General features: G+C 40.9%; 1 protein-coding gene across 1 annotated transcript; it reads left to right on the top strand.

Moving 5' to 3' along the window:
- LOC126263455 (trypsin alpha-3-like) lies at window positions 1-9,146 on the top strand. Its single transcript, XM_049960548.1, has 2 exons — window positions 1-369; window positions 8,364-9,146. Exons 1-2 carry the CDS (start codon window positions 1-3, stop codon window positions 8,784-8,786), a joined length of 792 nt encoding a protein of 263 aa, XP_049816505.1. The 3' UTR covers window positions 8,787-9,146.
- The last annotated feature ends 2,059 nt before the right edge of the window (window positions 9,147-11,205 follow it).

The following is an 11,205-nucleotide window of genomic DNA, read 5'->3' as shown; positions in this document are numbered from 1 at the left end:
ATGCCTCGTGCACCCTCAGCTCTAATCTTGTGCCTGGTCGCTGAGTGCCTGGCGTTACCCAGCGGAAGCGGGCACTGGCGCACCGCTCATGACCGAGTAGTCGGTGGCAGTGATGCCAACATTTCCGAGTACCCCTACTCACTGCAGCTGATGGTCAGCGGTGAATTTTACTGCTGTGCGTCAGTCATCGGCGCAAACTGGGTGCTGACGGCTGGACACTGTCTCGAAGGCGTGACAACCGACATACTGAGCTTCCGCGCTGGTACTTCGACGCGAGACACCGGCGGCACAGTGCATGACGCGCTTACTGCTATCTCACATGAGCAGTATAATACCTACACACTCGACTACGACATTGGAGTTGTGCAGGTGAGTCACTCGTATTTCCTGACACCATTATTAGGCAACACAGATATGTTGGTCCTTTACAGAACGCCTCACTGAATTAATGAAGCAGGCAACACTTAACTTCCTTGAAATAGAAGTGTTCAGGTAATGTTGCAAGAGGAAGTTAAGGACGCCCATGAAACCCACTTTTGTTTAATTGTGTTTGGTGATATCACATGCTTCCTTGGTGTCACTAATGGTCCATTACGAGTGTGATACAAGCCTGCAGAGCTACAACTACAAATGTGTGTAGTTTAGAGGCGGACAACGTTATGCAGCTTCGCTAATGCAGCCGTAGCACGTGCCCAGGACGTCTTTTCTGTAGTAATGCATTTTTGTGGCTGGGCGAAAACACGAAGAAGGGCAACGAAAATGGGAACAGAGAGGCGAAGCAGGAGGGGAAAGAAGAAGAAGAATGGAAGGACAGGAGGGAACTAAAGTGGGATGGAGTGGAAATATCTGAAAGGATAATATGCGGAGACTTTCCGTAACACCGATCTCACCCTCTTACAGTCACACTTGAGTCTTATCTTCGTTGTCCCCTTCGTGTCACTCTGATAATGCCAAATAAGCCAATGCGTACGGTAAGGATGCGATTTTGCGCCCTCTAGCTTGTCTGATTTGTCTTTGCTTTGATCACAGGTAAAAAAATTAAAAAGGAAGCAGTGTGATTTTGGACTGTATGTTTCGAATGTTTTGCGTTGTATCATACAAAAGAGGAATACAAAGTAAACAAACGATGAAGCTAAGTAGGAGTTAGAATTTTAAAAAAAGGAGTGATGTCTGCTGTGGAGGTAGGGAAAGAAGGGCAGAGGGCTAAAAGTCAAAATCTGCTATGTACTTCGGTGACTCTAGTTACGCCATAGAGGACATAGCACACTCGTAGACTTCTTCACGTAGGGGTCTACACATCTGCTGTCTGCTCGTGGAATCCAGAACGGAGAGTTCGAAAATATCGTCCAGGTCACCCCTTGCAGTTTGTCCAACAGAACTATGATTTCATCCGTAGGACAATGTCTGTTCACTGTCCTAAAGGTTTCTCCTAGCCCTGTAGCATTATTACACTGTTCTCCCAATGGGGATGTGTAGAGATTGATAAGATGCCCTCGGGTCTCATACGAACTGCTGGATATATCCCTTGTCTATAAACAACAAATGAGAAATACGATAATCCGTGGTGTCGTTCGAAACAACAGTGATTGTCCTTGCAACTAGGTAAGATGTTTTATGAGATACGGAACATAGGTCAGTAACCACTACTCATAAACTGTAATCATTTAATAAAGATGATTTACATGATACAAACTGAAAAGTACAAATTATCACTATTATTAGTTATTTTCTGTTTGTGCATTATTTAAGTACTGTAGGAATATCGTCCATCGTCAGAAAATAGTGGTCACAGATACTCGGAGACCCGTTTCAGACTTCTTGAAATGTATCCAAGGATGATAACGCTATAGACAAGGCAGCAGAGATTTATTTAGGATATATTCGTATCTCCTGAAATGACTGAACCACTAACTGTAAATTGACAGCTAGTAAGTGCCCTCTCACAAATCGGAGTCAACGTAGTTTCACTTCCTTACGATCCTTACCCGCGCCTCCTCCAGCCGAGCTAGTTATCCATCTGTAATGTTCTCGTCATCCACGAGATGTTTACCTCTAACCATTCTTCGTTATTATTTGGAGCATTAGCAACGAAGTATGTACCACCTGCTATCTCCATCGGACCTTGCTCTACGTTATCCGATATTCGCCAAAAATATTCATACAGCAATATTTCTATCGTGTAGAAAAATGCTCAACTCATCTCCAGTTTAATTTCATGAAAGTTATCATGATGCATTCCATTCTTGTCACTTACACGACCCCCCCCCCCCCCCCCAAACCCCCTCATGAAAAAAAAAGAATTGTTGACAGTATTATCCTCTTTACCGTTTGTATCTTTCAGTGTCCCTCTAATTACTTTTTCCTGTTAATAATTATAGGCGAATTCTTCGACTGTATCATCTAGTTCATTGTTAATACTGACTGACTTTCTTTCAAAACATTTGTTATAAATCGCGCTGGGCAGCATGCAGCTAATATCACAAAATATTCTCATAAATTCTTCACTAATATCATCAATTGTTTGTAGAAGTGCTTTTGCAGACTGTAGACCGCCATCTACAAGTAGAAAATGATTCAACTGAAATCTACTGTTACGTTTCTCTACATTATTCCATTTCTAAGATATAGAAAACTCATCCAAGGTAAGGCTGAGAAAATTTTTTTGGTTTCATGTTACCGACCCAAACGTCTTCCTCTGTTTTGACTTTTACACTTTCTTGATACAATAAAATTGGAACCAGGACCTGAAAATACACGTTACTGTTAGATAATTTACGATAACATATAAATAAATTTAATTCCTAGTACCTTGCATTAGGCGATAAGTTAAATTACGCACTAAGATCAGTAGAGATATCTTTGTAGGTCTACACGGTTTGTAAAACAATACGGAGAGCACCCTGTAGGATCAACAACGCTACTGAACTTATCACCTGAACCGCACTCCTTATGCGTAATGTATTAATTTCTGGAAAATTTACTAAATGCTATCGAATCTGTTGTTTGAAAATACTCTTACCATTAACAGACATAAGTCAAACTTTCTGTATGGTACACGGACGTTGAAACATCTCTGCACTCCCTGATACGAATGGTCTTTCTGTTCAAAAACAAAGCAGTATATGAATATTTTCTCAATTATTATTACCTCATGGGTTCTTAACATAAAGTTAAATTTATCTGACTACTTTTTGCCACTTATTGTAATGGTTTCACGTCATAAAGTCTTAGTGTGACTGTACCACTTTTCTAATAACCTAATAGACATATTACGTGACTGTTTGCTCCATCCGTGCATCAACTAAAACAGAACTAAAGCTTGCATTCTGTGAAGTCTATTAGGCCCGGGACAATGGCAGACGTGATACAACACAATGATAGTTTTCCAGATGCTATAAATATATGTAGCCGTAAGTGGTCAAAGGATATGGCAAGTAAGGCTGACCAGACATGAAAGTATATTCGCAAGCTCCGCCCAAGACCACAAGGAGACATACGTAATTATGGTGGCATTAGGAAATTGACGAACATTTTGAAGCGTGCACAGGCACTGTGCTACTGCATGAGCTTACGTCATCGCGTTTTAAGAGGGGTAAGAGAACGGGCTGGATGATACTTTTGATACTTGTGTACTTTCCTGTATTCGCTCAACAAACAGGAGAATGTGTACTGTTGTTTAGGCTATGACTGTCAGCTACACATGACTTTCAGGATCGTTAATGGTACTAATATGGGACAAGTTGACATATAAATGGTAACTTATTCTAGTGCATGGTTTTCCTACTCCGCATTTGCTATACGCAGCTACTTTTGCACTCTACCGTGTAGTCGATCCAAAGTTTAACGCTCCGAAAATGCTGGTCCATTTTTAAGAGAACTAAAAGCAACAAATTAAGTTGTTACAATACAGCGTCGTAACACCTAACAGCTTAACTTGTTACATTTAGGTCTCATGAGAACATTGGATTTTCTTGATGCATAACTGCCTCATAAGTTCCCATTGTATAGTTCTTGAATTTCTTGCGGACAGACAGAAAGCTCCGCTCAAAAATAGCACTATCAAATAACTGTATTATTTGCCGACGCCCAGATTCAAACATAAATAAGTAGATTGCTGTGTTAACTGGTATACCTCACAGAATGACAGACATAACATATAAAGGAACTCTTTAGAAACAAATGATTGAATTATGTTCCTCGAAAAAGATTAAGTGGCAGGCGATTAAAATCAAAATACAGGTATCTCTGCGAAAACTTTCTTGTGCACTCATTCATACAGTTTCTGTGAAAGTTAGTTTCAGGCATGAAAATGTCCCAGTGTTGAAAACTGGTGAAGTTATTAATGTTCTAACGTGGTTATAAGTGTATTGGCGGATAATCGTTATTTTAAAGAAATGCTACGTTCTAATCTGCCGATTTCAGTAAGTGTTCGACTAGGTACAGGCAACCTTTCTTTCAGCAACGTCTGCGAGAATAAAATTAGAACTATATCATATTGTGTTACAAATGTCACTGCTAAGGCACTTAAGTACTTTTGATTCTCCTAGTTGAGTATCTTGTCGTAAAGGAGTGATATTGAATCGTACGGAGAATTTGATCTCGTAAACTTAACATCCATACAAGTCTGAGGCAGTACATATTTTCAGACTAATTTTATTGTTCCAACTACCGAATTGCAGTTACACATTCGCAAATGAGCTTTACTTCCCCTTACCTGTCTGAATAGTTTCCATTATATCTTCATACGTTCATTCAGTCCCAACGTCATCTGCACGGCCAATTGCATATAAACGTATACTGCTGTGAGGGGTGTAGCCTTTGTGTTTGACTTGGCTACGATAATGAGTTCAGTATGCTGCCCATAGTAGCCTACTCGATTAACGGATCTAACATTCTACACTCTACATGAAGAATGCCAGTTTTGCTTTACCTGATGAGGACTTCTTCCTTAGTAGTCCCTGTCTGGAGATCCGAATGAGAGAGTATTTCACCTCCGGAATAATTTAACACAAAGAATGCTATCCAGTAAAGCTGCACGTCATCGTGGAACGTAGCAGCTGTAGTTTCCCCTTGCCTTTAACTGTTCGCAGTACCAGCACAGCAAGGCCATGTTACCGATCGAGGTTGCGCAGTAGCTAGCACAATGGACTCGGATTCGAGAGGACACAGTTAAATCCCGCTTCCGGCCACCCATATTTAAGTTTTCCGTGGTTTCCTTAAATCGCTTCTGGCAAATGGCTGGATGGTTCCTTTGAAAGGGCACGGCCGATTTCCTCCCCCATTCTTCCCTAATCCCATGAGACCGATGGCCTCGCTGTTTGGTCTTCTCCCCCAAATCAACCCTCAACCCAACCAAGGCAATGCTGGAAGACATTAGAAAACCAGATCAGTCAGTCATCCCCACTGGCTCCTGCAGGTACATGTTTTTTCTGCCCTCTCCACAGATACCCCTCTGCTGTGGTTGTACTTACAATATGGCTGTATCGTCGAGACACTCAAGCTATCCCACGGTGGCGATGCCTTTGGTTCATATGGCAGACAGTTGGGACAGACCTGATATGTCACTTAACTCTATTTTCTGAATGAACACATGGTCCAGATAAGCTGTACAATTTTTTTATTATCAGTGTGATAGGCTAGTTTCGACCTTTGCTCATCTTGAAGCATGTATCTTAAGCTTTCAGCTTCTTTTTACGTTGTAATATATTGCTGGTATATGTCGACAGGATTACATCTTACTTCTGTGCGTATATGGCACAGAAACAATAAACTGTTGCACGTCGTTACCTCTCTTATCAGTCATAAAGAGAAAGACGTCTTTCAGTTTACGTCGTCTAACAGAGTAACCATATACAGTAGTATACTGTTTTTGTGCCATATACAGCAGTAAGATGTATTCCTGTCTACATGTTCCATCGATATAGATCCCCCAATTTAAAATAAAGCCGAAAGCTTAACATATGTGCTTAAAATTGGGTAAAGATCGAGTTTGGCAATTCGCATATACAGGGTGGTCCATTGATAGTGACCGGGCCAAATATCTCAAGAAATAAGCATGAAACGAAAAATCTACAAAGAACAAAACTCGTCTAGCTTGAAGGGGGGAAACCAACTGGCGCTATGGTTGTCCCGCTAGATGGCGCTGCCATAAGTCAAACGGATATCAACTGCGCTTTTTTAAAAATAGGAAACTCCGTTTTTTATTACGTATTCGTGTAGTAAGTAAAGAAATATGAATGTTTTAGTTGGACCACTATTTTCGCTTTGTGATAGATGGCGCTGTAATAGTCACAAACCTATCAGTACGCGGTATCACGTAACATTCCACCAGTGTGGACGGTATTTGTTTCGTGATACATTACCCGTGTTGAAATGCACCGTTTACCGATTGCGGAAAAGGTCGATATCGTGTTGATGTATGGCTATTGTGATTGAAATGCACGACGGGCGTGTGCTATGTATGCTGCTCGGTATCCTGGACGACATCGTCAGTGTCCGCACCGTTCGCCGGATAGTTACGTTATTTAAGGAAACAGGAAGTGTTTAGCCACATTTGAAACGTCAACCACGGCCTGCAACAAATGATGATGCCCAAGTAGGTGTTTTAGCTGCTGTCGCGGCTAATCCGCACATCAGTAGCAGACAAATTGCACGATTATCGGGAATCTCAAAAACGTCGGTGTTGAGAATGCTACATCAACATCGATTGCACCGGTACGATATTTCTATGCACCAGGAATTGCATGGCGACGACTTTGAACGTCGTGTACACCTCTTCCACGGGACGATGACAGATTTTTTGCACGCGTTCTATTTAGGGACGAAGCGTCATTCACCAACAGCGGTAACGAAAAACCGGCATAATATGCTCTATTGGGAAACGGAGAATCCACGATGGCTGCTAAAAATGGAACATCAGCGACCTTGGCGGGTTAATATATGGTGTGGCATTATGGCAGGAAGGGTAAATTGGCCCCCATTTTATCGATCGCAAACTAAATGGTGCAATGTATGCTGATTTCCTACGTAATGTTCTACCGATGATACTACAAGATGTTTCATTGCATGGCAGAATGGCGAAGTACTTCAAGCATGATGGATGTCCGGCACATAGCTCGCCTGTGGTTGAATCAGTATTGAATAGCATATTCCATGACAGATGGATTGGTCATCGAAGCACCATACCATGGCCCGGACGTTCACCGGATCTGACGTCCCCGGATTTCTTTCTGTGGGGAAAGCTGAAGGATATTTGCTATCGTGGTCCACCGACAACGCCTGACAACATGCGTCAGCACATTGTCAATGCATGTGCGAACATTACGGAATGTGAACTACTCGCTGTTGATGTGAATGTCGTTCCACGTATTGCCAAATGCATTGAGGTTGACGGACATCAATTTGAGCATTTATTGCATTAATATGGTATTTACAGGTAATCACGCTGTAACAGCATGCGTTCTCAGAAATGATAAGTTCCCAAAGGTACATGTGTCACATTGGAACAACCGAAATAAAATGTTCAAACGCACCTTCGTTCTGTATTTTAATTTAAAAAACCTAACTGTTACCAACCGTTCGTCTAAAATTGTGAGCCTTATGTTTGTGACTATTACTGCTCCATTTTTAAAAAAAACGAAAAAAGTGGTCCAACTAAAACATTCATATTTCTTTACGTACAACACGAATATGTAATTAAAAATGAGGGTTCCTATTTTTAAAAAAACGCCGTTGATATCCTTTTGACCTATGGCAGCGCCATCTAGCGGGCCTGCCATTGCGCCATCTGGTTTCCCCCTTCAAGCTGGACAAATTTCGTTTTATGTAGTTTTTTCGTTTGACGCTTATAACGTGAGATATTTGGCCCGGTCACGATCAATGGACCACCCTGTATAATAAAAAGTTATACAGTATACCTGGACCATATCTTCAGTCACAGAACACGTTGACTCTGTCGATCCCGACACAAGTGAAACTTAAATTTTTGTTCTAAGTCAAACATTCGAGTGTGCAGGAGTGATTCATTATGGAATTGACCTGGTACAAGCAAACGATGTTTTATGCATGAATGTCAATAGAGAACTGGAACTATGTCTCAAGCAGTATCCTCGAATTTTTTCATGTATTCGCAGCGTAATATAAACAGGTAGCTGTAGTTCTCGTTATCGACAAGACTCGCGTAGAGGACCACCACTGATTGCAAGGCAAAATCTGTCTCTCATCACTTAACACAGCTATGTAGCAATGTGTACTTCTGCAGTTTCGTGAGTATAAGACAGCATTGTTCCATTAACTTTGTATACTTAATATTTTATGATGGCTAACGTAACCGGTAGTGACCTCATTTTGTTCTCGTTTCCAAGATCTCAGGGTCATTTCCGTTGGGAGACAACGTCCAGACAATCGGCCTGCCTGCTGCAGACTACGACCCCCCTGGGGGTCTTGCTGCCACACTGACCGGCTGGGGCGTGCTTATAACCAACGGTCCTCTACCAGACGTGCTGCAGAAAGTCGACGTCAACGTCATCGACAGGGAGACGTGCCAGAGCATCATCAACTCGATAAGCAGGGTGAGAGACCTGTCCCACGTGTCTGAGCGCATGATCTGCGCCGGCGAGGCGGGGAAGGCTGCCTGCGGTGGAGACTCCGGCGGCCCCCTGGTCAGCGGAGGTACGCAGATCGGCATCGTCTCGTGGAAGATGAGCGGCTACTGCGAGAAAGCGGGCTCCGTCTACGCCAGTGTGGGCAGTCTGCGCTCCTGGATTACAAGCAAGACCAATATCTAATGGTCCGTGACGTTTCACTTACGAGCACAAATTGGCTATGGTAAATACGTAACCTGAACTTCAAACCCTTGAACTAAAAAGTTCACGGCATCAATATCCAGACGCCAGGTCACCCCCAATGATACAAGAGAAAGACTGAGTCCTTCGATGGAAATCATCATCCTCACTCAAACTCTCTATTTAATTCCATTATCAAATGGATTAGTAAATAACAAACGTAGCGCTTTTAATATCGAAGGGTAGACACTATTATAAGTAGGTGATCGTTACGGATTTTAAAATATTGAGTTTATCATTGACGTCCACTATCCCTACTTTGACTCGGACTTCTATATTTATTAGTTCAAATGTTTTATGAGAGGAGGGTCAAGATGTAATGTATGAACTGCAATAAATGTATTTTTCTATATAGATAGAGAGTAGATTTTAAAAACAGTCTACTGTAATATTTTATGAGATTAGAAAAATTTGCTTTATTTTCTACTTCATTAATTGGAGATGTTATGGTTTTCATAGTGGCAAACTAAAAGCTGCACTTCTAAAATTTGAAGCAAGTACAAAATTAGGTACTAACAGGTTGGACTTGTTATTCGTTTTTGTCTGCTCACGATTTGTATGTAGACTTCATGATAAAACTATTTAATCTTTATAATACAGACCAAATCTGTAGTCTTGAATAAAATGATTCACTGTTCATTTGAATTAAGTACAACTGGAAAACAAGACTGAAACTTGTGGCCACAAATTACAGTGTCACTTCGTGAAAGTGCTATAAATGTGGATTTGATTTTTTTAACTTTTATTCTAGAATTTAATTTTGTTTTCACATGGATCCACTAACTCAATTGCTCATTATGGTAAGTACAGTTTCCATTTTGATTTTCAACGGGCCAATTTCAGCTTCATAGTCATTTTCAGTCATCAGTGAAACTCCATCAAAACACATACATATAGTAAAAAAGCAACATACATAAAAACGTCAGAATGCCATGTTGACAATTTAATGTACTAATGGAGAAATTTGGCGTTGTTTGTAGCTGAACGTCCATGCCCGTACCACGCAGCGTCTGGACTACTAGTTAACGTTTATCACGTCATATCTCTTGAACTATGTCTCGAACAATGAAATAATTTTGTAGCTAGATTCAGCGGTATATGAGCATACTGTACGCGAATATTTTTGCGAATACAGTAGGTAGAAAAGACGTAATAAATTTAAACGTCATACATGATGAGGACGTTTTTCACTTATCTCATTGTTTATAAACCCATATCTGAATTCTGTGTCATACAATGATATAATTTTGCAGTTACATTCAGTGGGACATGTACATACTGTTCGTAAAGTATGTTGCAAATACAATTAGTGTTTAACTATAACGCCATGCCTTATGCGGTACTTCTACTGCACGAACAGTGGAAAAAGTAGAAAGCGACAAACATTTCTTCTTTCATCATTTTGTAGATGTTCCCAACGACAAAAGTTTCGTAAAAGTTTGAAATAATGTGTAACGTTCGTTGCAAGTCGCTAAGTGCAGTAGTTCACGAATAGTGGATGGTGAAAATCTGGAAATTAACGCGTCGCGGGCTACGACCCTTTTTCATCCTAACCCCATCCCTTTTATGGTTCTTACCCCCTTCAATGAGTGTCACGTGACAGTAAGGTATATGTGTACCAAGTGTGTATGTAATCAGTTCAGTGGTTCTGGAGGAAACGTGGAACACACACACACACACACACACACACACACACACACACACACTCACTCACTCACTGAGAGGGAGAGGGAGAGGGAGAGACAGACACTCATCCTTTCCTATAATATGTATGGATGATACATAAGTACCGGGATTCATATAACAACTTCCACCTAAGATATTGCAACATATGTAGCGTGCCAAACAAACCATATGCGAAGCCATCCAACACTAAAATGCTAGGAACAAAATAGCGACGGAATTTCATTATAACTCATGTACGTATCGAAAAAAACAGACCACTGAAAAACATTATATCATACGCCAACATCTATTTTATTTTCGTGGTACGTCCACATGCAGGCTGAAATATAAAACAGCTGCCCCGAGGTATAACAAAAATATTCTCAAAGACTAATTGATTATGTAAGTATATGTGAATGATGTTGACTATAAAAATGCAACGGATTGACAGTGAATATGCAAACTCATCGCATTAGTAATGGGTTTAATCTGACTGATATGAATATTAAGCGCAACTGAATTAAATTACTTGTTATTTACTCAAAACTTCACCCACAGGTAACGTCTCTGGCAGCATAGATGACAGTCTGCTATCTGCTCTATCGTAAATCTAATTATAAGTAATATACTGCAGTAGGCCTTACAGTTATTGCACAAGTCACCAATTACCTGTGATCTCGATCGCAGTATGCTTCTT

Source organism: Schistocerca nitens, chromosome 6 (assembly GCF_023898315.1).
Source record: "Schistocerca nitens isolate TAMUIC-IGC-003100 chromosome 6, iqSchNite1.1, whole genome shotgun sequence".
NCBI classification, from domain to species: domain Eukaryota; kingdom Metazoa; phylum Arthropoda; class Insecta; order Orthoptera; family Acrididae; genus Schistocerca; species Schistocerca nitens.
Note: the sequence above shows the minus strand (reverse complement) of the source record. Positions and strands in the feature narration are given on the sequence as shown.